Raw genomic sequence first — 20,253 nt, forward strand, 5'->3', positions numbered from 1 at the left:
CATTCACTCACCATCTCCCTATTGCCCAATTTCAGGTTCAGGAAACAACACCGTCTCCCTGCTGCCCAGGGATCCTGGTACGATCACTCAAGAACTCTAAATGTTGTTTGTAATAAAATCAGACTGGCCGCCAAGCCTTCAGGTAGCCCAGGATAGCCTTGAATGGCTAAACCCTCCTGCCTCCACATCAAGAATGCTGGGTTATACGTGAGCACTGTCACACTGGTTTAAGTTTAGGTTCTCGAAGTCACGTGTCTGCAGCTGGCATTTGAGGTCCTTGGGTGGCCGAAGCCAGCCAGTGAATTCATTCATGGTTTTGTTCTGCAAGAAGAGGACAATGTTTAATCCCAGCACTCGGGAGGCAGAGGCAGGTGGATCTCTGTGAGTTCGAGGCCAGCCTGGTCTACAAAGTGAGTTCCAGGACAGCCTCCAAAGCCACAGAGAAACCCTGTCTCGAAAAACCAAAAAAAAAAAAAAAAAACAACAACAACAACAACAAAAAAAAAAAAAAAAAACCAAAAGAAGAGGACAATGGGTCAGATAAGATGGTGCTTGCCTTGTGTTTGCTGGAGACAGAGGAGGCTGGCTGAACTGAAATGCCTTCAATTCTACTAGATAATTTAAAAAGCAAACTTCAAATATCGTATTATTTTGCTCCCAGTACTTCTGTATTTCTCTCTAAAAGTCTGGGACTCTAGCATCTTGCAACATAGATGTGGTTTCCACAGAGACGTACAAGCCCTCCCTCCAGTGCTGACTGGTACATCTCTCTTCCAATCAAGTTCACGCCCTGCTGGACAAACGAAGAAAAGCAAGAGCAGCCAGCAGCCAGGGATAACTTGGAACACAGGTAACTGCCAGACGGAAGTTCTGCACAGACACGTGGCTGGCCACAAGCTGGTGGGAGCCTGCAGTTCGGACACACCTGGAGGGGCTGTGGGCCGCGGGCGAACGATCCTGAGGATGGCGCTGCTCGGATGGCTGATAATCCTGGCCTCCTGGGGAGTGGCAGGAGCTGAACTAGGTAGGGCTGCAGGAAAACCTGCTCCGTCTTTGTTTCTTACTTGGAAGGGGTCTGGGGTCTGGGCTGCTGGGAATCGCTGATCGAACAGGCTGAAACTGGTGAAAGTGGGGCTTTTAGACAGTCATCAAGGCTATTTATTGTGTGGTGTAGCTCAGTTGGTAGATAGAGCTCAAGGACAGCCTAGGTTCCATGAAACACTGTTTCAAAAAGAAAATAAAAATAGGCTCCTCGAGCCAGAGGACTTTAAATAGAAGCAGGGGCAGGACGCTGACTTTGCCAGCGCCCGCTGACTTGGCATAGAGTCGGCCACCGAGGGGAAGCAGGTGCCTGGAAAGATTTGTGAACTCAGGACACTTCTGGTCGAAGGCCCAGATGTAGCTCTGTGGTACAGTGATTGTCTGAATTCACAAGGCACTGTGTTCCATCTCTGGGACTCGAACAAACAAACGAGAACATTGACTGAGGGCTGGGGAGATGGCTCAGCCGGCAAAGGTGTTTGCCACCAAGACTGACAAACGGAGTTCAGTTCCCCAAACCCACATGGTGGGAGGAGAGACCCTATTCCCAAAAGTTGCCTAATGACCCCCACACAAATGTAGTGGTGTGTGCCCGCCCAATAGATAAACGTAAATAAAAATAAACTGTAAAAGCTGGAAACCCGATCTCTGAACCCTGGGTGAATGTAACTAGGAACCAGGAAGAAGGGGCTGGAGAGATGGCTCAAAGGTTAAGAGTACTGACTGCTCTTCCAGAGGTTCTGAGTTCAATTCCCAGCAACCACATGGTGGCTCACAACCATCTGTAATGAGATTTTCTGCCCTCTTCTGGCCTGCAGGGACACATGGAGGCAGAATGTTGTACATATAATAAATAAAAACATAATAAATAAATCTTAAAAAAAAAAAAAGGAGTCGGGCGTTGGTGGCACACGCCTTTAATCCCAGCACTCGGGAGGCAGAGACAGGCAGATCTCTGTGAGTTCGAGACCAGCCTGGTCTACCGAGCTACTTCCAGGACAGGCTCCAAAAACAATACAGAGAAACCCTGTCTCGAAAAACCAAAAAAAAAAAAAAAAAAAAACACAAACAAACAAACAAAAAGGAACCAGGAAGAAGGCAGAAAAAGAAATTCAGGTCTTCGAAGAATAAACATACCCTCAGCTGGGAAGAAACAACAACCAAGGAGAAAACACAGTATGAGCAAGAAAAATACTTATGCTTAGTATACCAGAGTAACCTTGAAGGCTTTTTTCTTTTTTCTTTTTTTTTTTTGAGACATGGTATTGCTGTGCATTCCTGGCTGGCCTGGAACTTGCTATGTAGATCAGATCTACCTGCCTCTGTCTCATTTGTTTGTTTGTTTTTCAAGACAGGATTTTTCTGTATTGCTTTGGAGGCTGTCCTAGAATTCGATCTGTAGACCAGGCTGGCCTCGAACTCAGAGAGATCCACCTGCTTCTGCCTCCCGAGTGCTGGGATTAAAGGCCTGTGCCACCACACCAGCTAAAAGTTCCACATCTTGCTGGCCGTTGGTAGCCCACACCTTTGATCCTAGCACTCGGGAGGCAGAGGCAGGCGGATCTCTGTGATTTCGGGACCAGCCTGTTCTACCGAGCGAGTTCCAGGACAGCCTCCAAAATAATACAGAGAAACCCTGTCTCGAAAAACCAAAAAAAAAAAGACTTATTTGAATAAAGTAAAAGTCATGACTTAGAAAATTACATATAGTATATATTCCTACAAACACACACACACACACACACACAGTGTGTGGAGGTAATAGGACAGCTTGGAGGAGTCAGTTCTCTCCTTTCATCAAACTCAGGTTCGGCAGCGCCTTTCCTGCAGCGCCACCTTGCTGTAAAGATTATGCAATCGCAGGAGGCTTGCATTGAACTCCTGAGCTAAATTGACCTTTCTGACCATCTCCGGAGTAGCTGGAGCCACTGACACACACCACCACATCTGGCCTCACTGCATTTGGGTAGTCCCAATAGAGTAGCTATTGTTACTACCACATTCATTTAACCAGAGATTGTCTGGGGGCAGTGCCTGTTTGATCCCACAGTCAGTACAGACTCTTTGCTAAATTGCTGTAAGATGCCTGCCCGTCCATGCTTTTCCTGGAATGTGAATTGACTCTTTTTTTTTTTTTTTTTTTTTTTGGCTTTTCCAGACAGAGTTTCTCTGTGTAACTTTGGAGCTTGTCCTGAAACTCCCTCTGGTAGACCAGGCTGGTCTCGAACTCACAGAGATCCACCTGCCTCTGCTGGGATCAAAGGCGTGCACCACCACTGTTCTTTTGCTGCAGCCACGAGTCAACACACCCAGATGGAGTTTATTGGAGGAAGGGAACAAGGGGGGGGGGCGGGTGTTGGCCAACCCGGAGCAGAGAGAAAGGGTGGGTGGTGAGGGCGCTTGCTTGAAAGGGGAAGCTTGCTCATGCGTACTGAGTCCTGACTCAGCCCCTTTTCCTCCCATGCAGCTGATGCAACACTCCACTCATTCCGCCGCATCAGATGGCACAGAGAAGGGCAAGTCTCACCAGTGTGAGTCAGCAAGGTTGGGGATGTCCCTGAGGCTGCATCAGGACTGAGGGAGAAGGACCTGTTAGTACTGGCCAGGAAGCATGGCAGCTTCCTCACCAGTAAGACAGGACGGGCACACCTAATTGGGGAACTGTTTGGAGGGGTGCTTGTGTACTTAGGAGCAGGAAATGTTAGTTTTAGCAGAGGACCCTTAAGTCTTTGTTTGTAGAGAAGGGATTACAATTACTTTCAAGTACTTAAGCATACCTTTAGTCCCAGAGACAGGCAGATCTCTGTGAGTTCAAGGCCAGTCTTTGTCTACCGAGTTCGGCAGAGCTCCAGGACAGCAAGAGCTACATAGTAAGAACCTGTCTTGGGGGGAAAATATGTTTATTTATTTTGGATGTGTGTGAGTGTGCACATGTGGAGGTCAGAGGACAACCTGCAAAGTCAACTCTCCTCTACCATGTGCATCCCTAGGATTGAACTCAGGCTTTCAAGGTTGGCAGCAGGTGTCTGTCTACCTGCTGGGACATCTTATCGACCCAGGAAGCACTTTAGATTACTGCTGAGTGTCAGTACCAAAGGACTGAAGTTGGGCCAAGGGCACTTTGTGGTATGGGTTACACATGATAACAGACAGATCATGGAATCAGAGAGGAGCTAGGATTTGCAGCGGGATCTCAGAGAACTTGTTCAATGTTATCATCTTACTGCAGGAAATCGGCCTTCGTCTCAAAGAGGAAACAAGAGAGAGGGGAGGAGAGGGGAAGGTCCACCCCCAGAGGCGGTGTGGCACAGGGAATGGGTACTAAGACTGGTGTCTTAACCCCCCACCCCCACCCCCACTCCTGGCCTGGCTTCTCAGGAGAGAACTGCACCCCTCCCTTTCCTCTGGGCATTCTTTGTCTTGCTTTACCAGGGAGGAAACTGAGGTTCAGCAAGGGTCGTTCCTGGTCCATGTCACCAGTGCCTGTGTGGATGAGCCTGGCTTCATAACCCCATTCCAGATGTCGTTAATCCCCTTTCAAAAACAAACCCCTCTTCAAGCTGGAAAACCTGAGCCCTGAGTTACTCTGCTCTTGCCTTTGAAAACCTATGTGGCGCTGGGCGTTGGTGGCGCACGCCTTTAATCCCAGCACTCGGGAGGCAGAGGCAGGCGGATCTCCATGAATTTGAGGCCAGCCTGGTCTACAGAGTGAGTTCCAGGACAGCCAGGGCTACACAGAGAAACCCTGTCTCGATACTCAGCCACCTCCTTACCCCCCACCCCTACAAAAGAATCCTTATTTCAACAGAGGGGACACACACCTGCTATATTGGCTACTTGGAAGACTGAATGGGAGGGTCACATGAACTCAAAAGTTTGAGGTCATTCTGAGAACCATAACAGTTTTCTCAAAACAACGCAGCAGGGAGAGGGCTAGGGTATGGCTTAGTAATAGTGCATTTGCCTAGCATGCACCAGGCCCTGAGTTTGATTCACAGCAACACACACACACACACACACACACACACACACACACACACACACACACACACACTACTCAGAAATGCCAGGGTGATTGAGTGCAGCTTCATTTTTACTAGAAACTGACAACTGGTCTAGCCTTGCCACCAGCCAGGACTTTCCGGAGTGAAGAAATACCCACTGTGGCCAACATCAGAGAGACCAAGTGGCTGGTGCTTGTGGTTAATTGAGAAAGCTCCTCCTTGAGGCAGAGCACTAGAGAGTCTCTGGCCTGTTGACCTCTGAGCCTTTGCTTCCTAATCAGAAAAGTGGAGAGAGTAATCCAAACTTTCCAGAACTGTAGGCAGGGCAGCAGTAAAGTGTAGCAAGCTGGTGTTACAGGGCTACAACACTTCACAACGAGCCAATCGAAGGATGTAAATGAAGACAGAGACTGCGGCTTATTCTTACAAGGAGAATGGCGTTTATTTTAACAAGAGTGGAGCCTTATATACCAGTGGTAGGCATGATGGAAAACCACCAAGGTCAGAAGCCTATGTTCCCAGGGCCCTCCGGCAAAGGGTGGGCCAAAAACATGAACTAGCATTTAGACAATAAGGATGGACAGAAAACAGGAGCTTGCACGCAGGCCTTACTGGGAGGAGGGGACAGAGTGTGCTAGAAGCTCCTAGTCACAAGCAGGTTCAGACCCCCTTGGGGGAAGGGGGCAACAGTAAAGTCCATGGGAGGAGGGATGATTTGCTTAGTTAGTCATTTACACATTCGTGTAAGCAAGTCTCAGCTCCTTCCCCCAAATCAGGGTTAGGTCAAGAGAGGTAGGCAAGCTCTGGAGAGCGCCTGGGAGGGAGAGTGTAGGAATGAGTGGGGCCTGTTTGGTGCCTCGTCATGTCCTAACCCACCCCAGGCGAGCATCCTGTGGGGAAGGATGTTAACTGGTGATTCTGAGTTTGAGGAAGTGGAGACAACGTGATGGAAGGTGAGGTAATCCCCTGGCTTCCCTTTCACCTCAGCCTGAAACACAGGGTTGAGGGCAGAGCCTGGGCCTACTTTCAGTATGCTATCATTGAGAGCTGGGCATGGCAGGGCACACCTGCAGTCCTGGTGCTTGGGAGACTGACAGGATGAGCTTGGGTTCAAAGCCAGTCCTGTCTTCCATGCCTTTAATCCCAGCACTGGGGAGGCAGCGACAGGCATATCTCTGAGTTCGAGGCCAGCCTGGTCTACAGAGCGAGTTCTAGGATAGGCTCCAAAGCCACAGAGAAACCCTGTCTCAAAAGAGAGAGACAGAGACAGAAAGAGACACACAGAGACACACAGAGAGACAGAGGGAGACAGAGAGAAGAGAGGAGAGAGACAGAGAGACAGAGAGAGAGAGAGGGACTGGTCATGGCAAGGGCAACTCAACTCCATGCTCCACCTCACCTGCTTCTTGTATTTTTTTTCTCTGTATTACACCAGTTTCCCTTGGTTCGGACAAAATCCAGGCAACCACTTCAACAAACACACCACCCCACAGAGTGTGCTGATGCCACAAATCCACATCACGGTGTTCACAGCCATTCAAGGAGACCCAGCCTGAGACTGACCCTTTCCTCCTCTGCTCTGATCTCTCTCATTTCCACTCTTACTCCCAGGGCTTGCAAACGCTCCCAGCTCATGTGTCTAAGCCTTCTCTCCCAGGCCAGATTTTCTGCTCGCGTCTCGGGGCACTCCAGGGCCTGGATCTTGTGATAGACTTGCTGAGTGATTAGGTTTGCCCAAGGCCACACAGCTCTGAGGTGGATCCAGAGCCTGTGTGTTTAACCCGTGCAGTCTTCTCACCGCCACCTGCTTAGCGCCTCAAGGGTCACATGGCCCCATCCCTCATGCAGCTGCTGTGGGTACCGGGATAGGCAATGATAAGAACCTCACCAAAAGGTCACAGGCTGGGTAGAGAGCTAGCCCGTTCTCTGCTCTGGGCAGAGTGGGGCTCTGGAACTCTTTCTTTGAAACCTGGTGTCCAGAGGAACCTGCTTCTTCCTCATGCAGTCTAGGGGGAAGAGAGCAGCATTGAGGGAGGTTCTCTTTTCTCCACAGGAAGGTTCTGGCACATCTCTGACTTGCACCTGGACCCCAACTACACCGTATCCAAAGACCCCCTCCAGGTGTGCCCATCAGCTGGCTCCCAGCCTGTGCCAAATGCTGGCCCCTGGGGTGACTACCTCTGTGACTCTCCTTGGGCCCTTGTCAACTCTTCCATCTATGCCATGAAGGAGATTGAGCCGAAGCCAGACTTCATTTTTTGGACGGGGTAAGAGCAGTCATATGTGACATGCGAGCCGGGCCCTTTACCTCCCCTGTCCCTTTTAATCCTCAGCGGAACATCCAGGATTCAGAGAACTTGGTAAATGAGCCTGTCACATGTTCAGTCCTGGGGCAGACCCCGGGAACTGAGATGACAGGGCCAGGGAGTGGCCTTCAATGGGCTTTCAGCCTAGCAGAGGATACATCCAGGAGAGAGGGCCACCTGCAGAGGGTACCTGACCCCACATGGCAGGATGGAAAAGGACTTCCTACAGGAAGTGATGACCCAGGAAACCGGTGAGGATGACTCCAGGTGCTCCCTCTGCCAGTCTCAGTGGACACTTACAGGAAGTGGATGAAATCCATGATGTTCTTGACTGTTCCTCACTATGATGTGGGGTGACCACCCAGGGACCCTGTGCAGTGGAGAGGAAAGGCTATGCCCTTAAGGGCTGTGACAGTATCTCAGGAGGGTCTGGACAGTCCTCTCTTTCTGGGGCCCAGGAATCAATAGATTTCCTACCAGGAGTCTTGCTGCAGGGAAAGGGCCCTGATACCTCTGAGGAGTGGCCCTTAAAAATTGTAACACTTGGGTCTGGAGAGATGGCTTGGGGTTGAGAGCACTGACTGTCCTTCCAGAGAACCCAGGTTCAATTCCCAGCACCCACATGGCAGCTCACAACTGTCTGTATAACTGCAGTCCCAGGGAATCTGACACCCTCATACCAATGCACATAAATTAAATTATTAAAAAAACTGTAATACTCTGAAATACACAGTCCCTTTGGGAGAGGCAGTAGGAAATCCACAGCCCTTCCCATGGTGCAGCATTTTTTTTAGAAACCTCCAGGGGCTTGCAGAGCTGAATGGCATCAGATGGGATGATTTCTAGGCTATTCATAGCACTTTAGTTATAAGACACATCTCTGAGACAGCTGCAGTTTCTTGGCAGAGAACTGTAGAAATGAGATGTTTTTGTTTTTATTTAGTGTGCGACACTATGATTAGGTACCCATTATTATCTTTTCTACATATGAGCTAATAGCTCAGACAGACTAACAACCAGCCCAGAGTTTCTTGGCAGTCATTTAAATGGCAGAGCCTGGTTTTTTTTTGTTTTGTTTTGTTTTGTTTTTTATTCTGTCTGATTACATTCCAGCTTGTCTTTCCTTGGTCATATGGACATGCGGTGGTGGTGGTGCATAGCTACAGAGTTCTTCTCCCTGTTGTCCCCTTTGGCTTCTCGTGCCTATCCCAACTGTCTGTCTGACGTTTTACAGAGATGACACACCGCACATCCCCAACGAGAAGCTAGGGGAGGCAGCTGTGTTAGCAATTGTGGAACGCCTGACCAACCTCATCAGGGAGGTCTTTCCAGGTAGGACTCAGTGTCTGATCGCCAGTTCCCTGACCCCGCATCTCTGGCACAGGCAGCAGCAGCAGTAAGGGAGCTGGAGTACAAACCTTCATGGACAACACTGGCTGCTCTCCAGGCTTCAGGTGCTGAACCGCAACCATTTCCCACCTCTCAAACAGTCTTCTCAGTTCACTGTGCCGCGGGAACACAGACCACCACAATCGTTGCTGGCCATTCCCCCATCTGACACTTTTCTCTGTCTACTGCCAGACGCACACCTGCCAGTGTCTACAGTTACATACAGGCATCCCTGGGCAAGCTCACTCAGGCTCACATATGGCTTTTGTATCTTGCCCTGACACTGGTGTGGGTGGGCATCTGCTGTCTGCACACCATCTGGCTGTCAGGCCTCTGGGAGATGCTGCTTGCTATAGACATGCTCTTGTTCAGGGCTTCTTAAGCCTTTTGAGCCAGGCAGAGCGGTCAGGAGTGGGAGGGACGTGGCAGGGAAAGGAGGATCTGTGTGTTCCACCTATCGGCCCTTGAAGATGGTTTTAAATGGACCGTGCAAAACAGGTCCTGAGGGCTGAATCAGGTCCCCAGGCTGCCAACTGGGAACCTGAGGAAGCTGCCTACCAGTGTCTACCCCATCTCCTTCTGCTCCTATCAAAGGTCATGTTCATGGCCCTCCAGGATCCACGTACGGAATCAGGATAAAACAAACAACAGCTGTACAGATCACGCGCTAAGTACCAGGGACTGCTCTAAGAATTTGGCAGGCTTTAGCACAGTCACTGTCATGACAACAGATAGGAGCTGTTACCAGCTTAGTTTTCCCAATGGGGAATGTGAGTCTTGGCGTGGAGTCACCTGGTGAAGGTCATGCGGCAAGTGTGGGACTCTATTGCCCCCCCATCTGAGCACTGCTCTTGTTCCCGTAGTCTCCTCCCTTGACATAATCCAACGTTTGCAGAGACACCTGGCTGTGTCCGGCTTCTCTAACCCAGCCCTGCATGCTCCACAAAGATAGGCTTGTACCTCTTTTGGCAGAGGTTGCTACTTAGGGTCCAAATGGGCTATTCGCCCCACCCCCAGCTATAGGTATTATTACCACCAATGCATTAGGGACTGAATCTCAGACATCACTTTCTAGTGAGGGATGCAGACTCATACGTAGTCCTGAACCTCTTTCCTCTGGTCCAAGCAGGACTTCTAGAGTAAATGTGAAATAATGGAGAAGAAAGCAGTTTATTGGGGCTGGGTGGATGGCGAGGTAGTAAAACACTCGTCACCAGGCATGAAGACCCGAATCTGTTCAGATTCCCTACACAGACATTAAAGCTGGGGTCAACAGCACACATCTGTAAACCCAGCACTGGGGAGGCAGAGACAGACAGATCTTGGAGACTTGCGGGCTAGCCACTCTAGCCAAGATAGCAAGTGAGGAAGTTCAAAAATAAGGTAGTGACCGGGAAGTCTGTCAGCCTAAGGCCTCCATTCACACCCACTTGGGTGCCTGCACCCCCACATGCATGCATATACAAACACCACACACACAAAACCAAACCAAAACCAGAAGACACGTTACTGACCATGACTTAACACGTATAAAAATGATAGCTTTTGTAGTCCGTGTCGCATTTATTACAACTGCTAATGTTGAAGATGCCACTGCCTGTAAAGTGAATCATTTTATATACGACCATGATTTTTAAAAAAAGGGCTGCCTGATAAAGAATGACAAGGTGCTTTCTCATAACCATGGTAGAAGACACGCCTCATTTTGAGAAATGATAAAATGGGACCATACTGGAAGACACGAGACAGTTAAGACACAGGCCAACCTTTAATCCCAGCACTTGGGAGGCAGAGGCATGTGGATATCTGTGAGTTCGAGGCCAGCCTGGTCTACAGAGTGAGTTCCAGGACAGTCTCCAAAACAATACAAAGAAACCCTCTCTCAAAAAACCAAAAAAAAAAAAAAAAAAAAAAAAACCACACACAGGCCAAGCAGAACAGGCCTCATTCTGGAGATGCCAGCTGCATCACTCAGAGTTCAAAGAATTCATTCAAGAAGAGCGAGGAGCCAGCAGTGTGGCTCTGTGGCAGAGTGCCTGCCTGCCGAGCTTAGGCGCGGGTTGGATCCTCTGCCAAAAGAAACGGAAGGGGTGGGGCTGGAGAAGGCGGGGCTGACTGGGGAGTTTGCGTCTATGGTTTGACTGCGTTTGGTTTCCTACCTTCACTTTGCACAGCGGGCTGGACTCTCTAGTGAGGAAGAGAGGCTGAGAACAGGTGTACAAGGCAAGACCAGGAAAGCAGCGATAAGACAGGCCCCAAATTTTACTCCCCCGTAAGCTAGGTGATGTCACCCAGCATCTGCTTTCTTCCTGTATAAATCGGGGAATTGGGAAGCCCGTCCCAGGGGCTGTTTGGGGATGAGATGAGATAGTGTAATCACTCATACAGTCAGTCAGCACTGTTTGGGGATGAGATGAGATAGTGTGGTCACTCATACAGTCAGTCAGCGGGGAATTGTGAAGCCCGTCCCAGGGGCTGTTTGGGGATGAGATGAGATAGTGTAGTCACTCATACAGTCAGTCAGCGCTGTTTGGGGATGAGATAGATAGTGTAGTCACTCATACAGTCAGTCAGCGCTTTTTGGGGATGAGACAGTCGTCAGTCAGCAGGTGTCTAAGCGTAAATGATTCTTTCAGATTATTTCTCATCAGCACTTGCCAGGGATTTATATTTTCTCTCAGATGGGTCCTCCTCCCCCTTCTGAGGTACTGGGAGTGAACCTAGGGCCTCTTACTTTCTAGGCGAGGCAGGTGCTCTAGCTCATTTTGAGACCAGGTCTCACTAAGTTCAACAGGTTGGCTTTGAACTCACCTGTAGCCCCCAAAGGACTTGAATTTGCAGTCCTCTCCCTTCACCCTCCTGAGTAGCTGCGACCATAAGCTTCTGCCACCAGGCTCAGCTTAAGTGGGGTCTTCTTTGAGACAGGGCCTCACCATATAGCTCTGGTTGTTCCGGAACTCACTCTGTAGACCAGGCTGACCTTGAACTCAACAGAGACCCACCTGCCTCTGCCTCCCAAGTACGGGGATTACATCACCATGTCTGGCTTTTCCAAGAATTTTTGTTGTTGTTGTTCATTGTTAAATATTTATTAAGCACCTTCTGTATGAAAGCAGAAATGAGCTTGAGGTACTGGAGCAGGTCTGTAATCCTAGCACTCAAGTGGAGGATCCAGGGTTCAAGATCAGCCTGGGCTTCACAATGAGACTGTGTCTGGGGATAAACAAAACAAACAAAACCCACCATTCCTACCACAGTTAACATAAAAAAGTGAGCATGAGGCTGTCTACAAGGAGGCAGCCTACTGGGCTCCCCTAAACATCTTACTCAGTCTCATTCACAGGCCCCTGAAGGAGGGATTCCCCACCCCCACTCCTACCCTTTGTTACCCCTCCCACAGCAGGCAGCCCTCACACATCTAACTACTTGCTATCTTTTGCACAGCAAGGCTTCTGGGTCTGAGAGCCTGGTACCCAGCTCCACGCTGGCATATGGCAGTGTGCAGGAGAATGTTCGTTGGCTTAGGTGAATGAAGGAAAAGTCTAAGACCTCTTGAGGTGAGCCAGACCTCCTCCCAGAAGCAAGATGATTTGAAATTGACAAGAACACAGTGGCTGATCACCACAAGAAATTGCTTCTCCTCGTTACCGCTGAGGGGCCTTCTTTCTGGTCAGGGTATTCCCTGCCAGAACCGGGTTAGAAAACGGGACCAGGCGGCTCACAACTCCTCAATCCCAGTCCTCAGTGGAGCTCAGCCAGATGCTATCCAATGTGTTGGTTTTCTTTTCTTTTCTTTCTTTCTTTTTTTTTTTTTTTTGATTTTTCGAGACAGGGTTTCTCTGTATTGTTTTGGAGGCTGTCCTGGAACTCATTTTGTAGACCAGGCTGGCCTCGAACTCACAGAGATCCGCCTGCCTCTGCCTCCCGAGTGCTGGGACTAAAGGCGTGTGCCACCACCGCCCGGCCTCTGATGTGGTTTTCTGCCTATCTTTGTTTTCCCCTCATCTGTGTTATCTCTGTTCCCCTTTGGCTTTGAGGGCCAGTGACTGCTGAGGGCTGGCTGGCTGCTCTTGCATGCTTTCTTAATATTTCTTCCTTTTCTCTCAGACACTAAAGTCTATGCCGCTCTGGGAAATCATGACTTTCACCCTAAAAACCAGCTCCCAGCAGAGAGAAACAGCATCTACGATCAGGTGGCAGAACTGTGGAGACCCTGGCTTAGCAACGAATCCTTCGCTCTCTTCAAAGAAGGTATTCATGGTGCTTGTTACCCATAGGGACACAAACTGTGCGTCAGGCAGGGTCCGATTGTTTCCTTTTCACAAGCCCTGAAGCAGGTACAGTTTTTATCCCCGTTTTACAGAGGAAGAGACTGAGACAGAGGTCACACAGCTTGCTAAGGGAGTTGAGAGCAGGATATAGGACAGATTCCAAGGCCTATGTACTTAACCCAGGGCAGCAAAGATGATCTTAAAGCAGTGAGTTCCAGGCACTATCCTCAGCCCCCTGCTGGAGCCTCCAGGCTACCCTAGCACCGCTCTGGGAACTTTAGCTCAAGCCGACTTGAATCTGGGCATCTACAGACCTGTGGGCTGGCTGTTCTGTCCCCACAAGACATTTAGTGATGTCTCTGGTCACTGTCAACTAGATGCCAGCTCCAGTGTGAGCACCAGGTGTCTCTGAGTATTGACGGATGTTCCTTGGAGGCCACATCTCTCAGTTGTGTCTGGTGTAGATGCACAGCCAGCTCAAATTTCCCTGACCCTGCTTTCTTCTCTTTTGCTGGGACTCCTCATTGGTCAAACCATAGCCGGTGGGCGCAGAAACCCACTGATTTATCTATTTAGGTCAGCTCCTGGGACAGACAGCTGAGTGGAAGACGGTCCGCAGTGGGTCTGGATGGGGACTACACATCGTTGTTAGTCCATTATCCAGATGAGGAATCGTTAGATGAGGAATACCGAGAGAGCAGAGAGGGACAGAGAGACTTTCCCAAATTGCACAGCTAATGAGTGATAGAGCCAGGATTAGAACTCAGCTCCAGAACCTTTGCTCTTACCTCTAGATGCCTTGACCTGTGGGAAGGGAGGGCGTAAGGGAAAGAAGTCAGAAAGTGAGGTGCAGGGTGGCGGAGGCGCCCACCTCAGGCTATCCCTGGCTGTGACATCTTAGGTGCGTTCTATTCTGAGAAGTTGCCGGGTAACAGCAGTGCAGGGCGAGTTGTGGTCCTCAACACCAATCTGTACTACAGCAGCAACGAGCAGACAGCCGGCATGGCCGACCCCGGCCAGCAATTCCAGTGGCTGGGAGATGTGCTGAGCAGTGCATCCCGGGATGGGGAGATGGTAAGCGCTCCTGCTTCTTCCTGTGCCCTTGGGTTACTCCCTGAAATAAGGTTTCCACCAGGCTTACACACCCATGGGGGATGCTCATACCCCAGAGGGTCCTGTATCCGCCTAGCCCAGAGGAGGTTTCTTCCAGCCGCAGCGGCCCTGTGCGTTGAGGACCTGAATCCCGCTGCCTGTGAAGACACTTAGGGCCTCAAGGAGCTCTGATGGTCTCATCACACAGGAAGCAATGGAGCCAAGCCTAAACCCTAGTCTCCTTGCTCCAACTTCATGAGTCTTCCCGTTGCTGGCACACCCACAGCGGTAGTGTGCACTGCTGTTGGGTGTGTCCATCTCGTCTCCTGAGCCAGCAGCTACTCCAGGCCTGGCACAGTGACTCATGTCTGGGTTGATATATCGCCCATCACATCCCAGGAAGACTTCGTAGCTGCTGCTACTGAGAGCTTATCATGCCAACAGCAGGCACATGGCTTTGCGCTTTAGATTGGATCCCTTATTAATTTCGTAGCAACTCCATTCCATGTCTTAGTCAGGGTTTCTTTTGCTGCTATGGAACACCATGACCAAAAAAAAAAATGTTTGGCTTACACTTCCACATTGTAGTTCATCACTGAAGGAAGTCAGAACAGGCACTCAAACAGGGCAGGGATCCTGGAGGCAGGTGCTTGGTGCAGAGGTCACGGAGGGGGGCTGCTTACTGGCTTGCTTAACCTGCTTTCTTATTGAACCTAGGACCGCCAGTTCCATGGATGACACCACCCACCATGGGCTGGGCCCTCCCCATTGACCACTAAATGAGAAAATGCCTTACAGCTGGATCTTGTGGAGACATTTCCTCAGTTGAGGCTCCTTCCTCTCTAATACTCTATAGCTGTGTTGACACACAAAACAAGCCAGTACACTCCCCAGGGTTAATGCTCTCCCAAATGAGCAACTTGAAGCTCAGGGAGATGACATTCGACTGGAAACCAAGCTACAGTTTGATGCCAAAGTTCAGTCACACTCTTTATCCTTTTAAGACAGGTTCCTACTCTGTAGGCCAGGCTGGCCTTGAACTCCCAGAGATCCACCCATCTCTTCCTCCCAAGTACCAGGACTAACAGTGCACACCACCACCCCTGGCTAAGCACATGCTCTTTTTTTTTTTTTTTTTTTTTTTTTTTTTTTGGTTTTTCGAGACAGGGTTTCTCTGTGGCTTTGGAGGCTTGTCCTGGAACTAGCTCTTGTAGACCAGGCTGGCCTCGAACTCACAGAGATCCGCCTGCCTCTGCCTCCCGAGTGCTGGGATTAAAGGCGTGTACCACCAAAGCCCGGCTAGCACATGCTCTTAATTCTGCCTTCAATCTATGTTTTTGAAACGGTGGCCAAGGGGAACATAAAACACAGATGCATATGACCATGTAGTGTTCTCACACAGCCACGGAGGGTCAGCCCCAGCTCTGAGAAGAGAAGAGCGCCTTTGGAAGGATCAGGAAGGGTTTGTGGAAGTTACGTTCAGAGGGAGCCGGTCCAGCTGCCCTTGAGGACGTGGGCAGGTTTTGGGAGGTGGAATCTGGGGCTGGAGAGTGTCTCCAGTCCCAGTACCTTTCTTGCAGGTCTACATTATTGGCCACGTGCCCCCAGGGTTCTTTGAGAAGACACAGGACAAGGCCTGGTTCCGAGAGCGCTTCAATGAGGAGTACTTGAAGGTGGTCCAGAAACACCATCGTGCCATAGCCGGGCAGTTCTTTGGGCACCACCATACTGACAGCTTCCGAATGTTCTATGACAATACAGGTATTCCGTCTTGAGGGAACTGACAACCTGAAACTTTCTTTCCTCTTCCCATAGTCCCTTTCAGCCTGTTGTCTTTTCCCCTAAAGGTGCCCCCATAAGCGTCATGTTCCTCACACCGGGGGTCACCCCATGGAAGACCACATTGCCTGGAGTGGTCAATGGAGCCAACAATCCAGGAATCCGTGTCTTCGAGTATGATCGAGTCACACTGAACCTGCAGGTTAGGAGCGTGGGTCGGCTGGGGCCAGGGTGGGACCCTAACCATCACCGCCTTCCCTAGCCCTCAGCTAACCTGCTTGCTACTCCGCACTGAGCCTAGGGAGGGAATGCTGGTTAGAATCTTGGAGCCACCTACCACGTGGTCAGGTCAAGTCTTCCTCAAGTCTTTGTTCTGGATCACTGTCACCTGCTGCCACACCCAGGAGGGATTGATCTTCCTTGCCTCTCCTTAGGCTGGTGTGGAAGACTCCCGACAGTCTGAGCTCAAGTCCATTGCCCCTTCCCACACACCAACTGGGACCCAGCCCCTTCTTCACCACCTAAGGTGTGCTGGTATTGTTGAAATGACAAAGGCTACTTCCTTCACTCATCAGAATGTGCTAAGCACCTCCACGGGGCCAGGCCCTGTTCAAAGCTCTGGAGATGGCCAGGCGGTGGTGGCACACGCCTTCAATCCCAGCACTCGGGAGGCAGAGGCAGGCAGATCTCTGTGAGTTCAAGGCCAGGCTGGTCTACAAAGTGAGTTCCAGGACAGCCTCCAAAACAATACAGAGAAACCTTGTCTCGAAAAACAAAAAACAAAACAAAACAAAACAAAGCTCTGGAGATGCAGACACAAACAACAGAGACTCTTCTCCTTTGCCAGAATCCCTACAGGAAGACAACAGTAAAGAAATAAATGAAACTAAACATGGCCCACAGAAAAGGGAGGGCGATGCAGCACTGTACTCCCAGCCACTTGGGAGGCTAAGGCACAGGACTGAAATTTAAAGCCAGCTCGGACTATGCTGAGCTCAAGATGAGACAGTAGCATAGTAAGAAGACCCTGTCTCAAAAGGGGCGTGGGGGGCGTGGCTACAGCTCAGCGGCAAAGTGCTTGTTTAACATGGAGGAGATGCTAGGCTTGATTTCCAACACTGAAGAAAGAAAGGGTGGGAGGGAGGCAGTGAGATGGGAGGGAAGGCCTAGGGGCTGATGAGTTTCCAGTGTGTGGGCTGTGACACATAGATGGGACATGGGGAGTGTCACATAGATGGGACATGGGAAGTGTCGCCAGCAAGGAGGCTGTGTAAACTGAGCCCGCTAGGTTTATAAAGAAGGTAGAGGGAACAGCAAGGCAAATGCCCTGGGGTGGGGAGGGGCGTGGTGGTTTTGGGAAAGAGCAGGGAGAGTGGGTGACCTCAGAGAGCAAGGGGAAACTGGGAAGCACCCGCCAGATCGAGGTTGTGGAGACAACTCTGGACTTGAGAGCTGGGAACAGAAGTGTGAGCTGTTCTGATTCACGGTTTCTGCTGTGATCAAGGCACAGGCACAGGAAGGAAGTAAAAACACAGCTGCCAGAGGAGGGTGGTGGCAGCCCAGGGTGCTGGGAAGTATCTGATCCTATAGGCATTTCAGAGGCGAGGAGCCAGGGTTTGCTGACAGATGCTTGGTGCAACCTTCTTCTTCTTCTTCTTCTTCTTCTTCTTCTTCTTCTTCTTCTTCTTCTTCTTCTTCTTCTTCTGTTTGTTTTTTCGAGACAGGGTTTCTCTGTATTGTTTTGGAGGCTGTCCTGGAACTCGCTCTGTAGACCAGGCTAGCCTTGAACTCATAGAGATCCACCTGCCTCAGCCTCCTGGGTGCTGGGATTAAAGGCGTGCACCACCAATGCCTGGCTTTTTCTTCTTCTTTTTATAATGGTTACTTATGCATGTGAATTGGCATTTTGTGTGCATGTGTATCTGTGAGGGCGTGGGATCACCTAGAACTGGAGTTACAGACAGCTGTGAGCTGTCACGTGGGTGCTGGGGAATTGAACCCCTGTCCTCTGGAGGAGCCACCTGTGCTGAGCCATCTCTCCTACCCTGATACAACATTTCTGCCTCAATCTCTTCCTGAGTGCTGCGATTACAGCTGTGAGTGTCCATACCCTGTTCAGTGTGTGTGTGTGTGTGTGTGAGTGTGTGTGTGTGAGTGTGTGTGTGAGTGCGTGTGTGTGTGAGTGTGTGTGAGTGCGTGTGTGTGAGTGTGTGTGTGAGTGTGTGTGAGTGCGTGTATGTGAGTGTGTGTGTGAGTGTGTGTGAGTGCGTGTGTGTGTGTGAGTGCGTGTGTGTGTGTGTGTGTGTGTGTGAGTGCGTGTGCGCATGTGAGCACAGGGATACAAACTCAGTTTCTCATAGTTGTACAGAAAGTGCCCTTGGGAACTGGAGGGATGATGGCTCAGTGCTTTTGTAGAACACTTAGGTTTGGTTCTCAGCACCCACATCAGGCAGCTCACAACTGCCTGCGCCTCCAGTTCCAGAGATTCTGACAACTTCCTCTGGCCTCTGTAGATACCTGCATGCATGTGCACACACTCTGCCTCACAAAATTAAAAATAAGATAAAAATTTAAAAAGTGCTCTTAAGCACTAAGCCATCTCCTCTGATCAGGTCTGAAGATTGAAAAAAACATTTGTGTGTGTGTGTCCTGCCAAAGTTGGTTCTTGCTTTCCTCCATGTGAATTCTGGGGATCCATTTTGCTGGCCCTAGGCCTGAGGACTTTTAAGAGCATGTTCTGTTGTCTGCATGACCACTTCCTTGCTTCCTCTATACAGTGGCAGTCACAGCAGAGAGGACGAAATAATGCCACACACTCACTGAAGCTCCTCATACCTGTCTATGATAATCACCAAGTCCTACAGAGTCTTGTCTGAATGTGAAACCCCTATCAGCTGCAGTTTTGTAACCTCTGCCTGCCAGCCACATTACCCTCACCCCTCCATCCCTACCCTTTACACACACACACACACACACACACACACACACACCACTGCTGCCGTGATTACTCTATTCTGTAAAGATTTACCCAGCGTCAGGAGCTTCTGTGAGGAGCCTGTGCCTGCCAGTTTGGCGGGACAGGAACAGATGTAGTGAGGTAGGCAGTCTGGGTTCTAATCCCACCCCTTCCACTGAATACTTGTATATGCTGAGAAGGTCAAGATGCTTTAACACTGTGATCATAACACCAACATCATGGTTTCAGTGTTTTACTCCATCCTGATGGCGGAGGCATGTGGCTGCTGGTATCAGGGGCTCCACGTTACCATTGAACAGGAAGCAGAGATGGATCCAGAGCCAGCTCCAAAGTCCTACTTCTGCCAGCTAGAATCCACTTCCTAAAAATTCTACAGCCATTCAAAACAGTGCTACCAGCAGGGGAGCAAACACCCAAAATGTGCCCATGGGGTGCACTTCCAATTCAAGTCATAAAAACCTCTTTAGGCATCTGTGTCTTCATGAAGAGAATGGGGGTGTAGGTGCAGTTACCTCATCAGCACCAACCACAGGCTGCCAGGCATACCTGCCTGAGTGCTCAGTAACAGATCAGCTGCTGTGTTGCTCTGGAGAGCCTGGGGGCAGGCTGGGTTGTGGGTAGGACTAAACAACTATTCATTCCTGGCGTACCCCGTGCCTCTGATCCAGGACATGGTGACCTACTTCTTGAACCTGAGTCAGGCGAATGCACAAGAGACCCCACACTGGGAGCTGGAGTACCGACTGACAGAGGCCTACCAGGTGGAGGATGCAGGCACCGGCTCCATGCACATGGCACTGACCGGCATCGCCAGTGACCAGCACATGCTGCAACGTTACTATGTCTATAACTCAGTCAGCTATGACCATTCAACCTGCGGGGACATCTGCCGCACTGAGCATGTGTGTGCCATGCAGCAGGTGGCATTTGACGCTTATGCTACCTGCTTGCATGGCCTTGGTTCTAGACCCATGATGCCTGGTTTCCTGCTCATGCTGACTCTGCTGGCAAGCTTGACTGTATCGGTGGTGTTATGACTATAGGCACCACCAACCTATCCTCTTACTGGGTCCAGCTTTCTCCTGGTAAACTTGGGCAGTGTCACTTCATGGAGAGGTGCTGTCACCATCAGTCTCCCCTGTCTGTAGAGAGTGAACTAGGATGGATGGGACATTTGGATTCACCAGAGAGGTCTCGAAGAAGCACATTTCTTCCAAGTCTCACGATTTATACACAAAACATGCTCGTGGCACATGTCTTTGTGAGTTATTCCCTTTAATACATATGTATGAAACTACCATGCACTTGATCGCCACAGTAAAATGAGCCATCGGGAAGATGGGCCCTGGAGATCGTGTGCTCTTGATATAGTCTCTGCTCAAGACCTGAACTGG

At 50.1% G+C, this 20,253-nt stretch overlaps 1 protein-coding gene across 3 annotated transcripts; it reads left to right on the top strand.

Moving 5' to 3' along the window:
* The first annotated feature begins 578 nt into the window (after window positions 1-578).
* On the top strand, window positions 579-20,209 carry Smpdl3b (sphingomyelin phosphodiesterase acid like 3B). 3 transcript variants are annotated; one of them, XM_005079645.4, is made up of 8 exons: window positions 580-1,024; window positions 7,099-7,312; window positions 8,586-8,683; window positions 12,848-12,991; window positions 13,913-14,085; window positions 15,684-15,864; window positions 15,951-16,084; window positions 19,528-20,209. In XM_005079645.4, the coding sequence occupies exons 1-8, from the start codon at window positions 964-966 to the stop codon at window positions 19,894-19,896; spliced, it is 1,374 nt and encodes a 457-aa protein (XP_005079702.1). In that variant the 5' UTR covers window positions 580-963; the 3' UTR covers window positions 19,897-20,209. The 3 variants fall into 3 exon arrangements, with proteins under 3 accessions (XP_040612368.1, XP_005079702.1, XP_040612367.1); XM_040756433.1 differs by lacking the exon at window positions 580-1,024 and adding an exon at window positions 3,475-3,572; XM_040756434.1 differs by lacking the exons at window positions 7,099-7,312; window positions 8,586-8,683 and having other exon boundaries at window positions 579-1,024.
* Window positions 20,210-20,253: the final 44 nt, after the last annotated feature.

This window comes from Mesocricetus auratus, unplaced genomic scaffold (assembly GCF_017639785.1).
Source record: "Mesocricetus auratus isolate SY011 unplaced genomic scaffold, BCM_Maur_2.0 Super-Scaffold_100014, whole genome shotgun sequence".
NCBI classification, from domain to species: domain Eukaryota; kingdom Metazoa; phylum Chordata; class Mammalia; order Rodentia; family Cricetidae; genus Mesocricetus; species Mesocricetus auratus.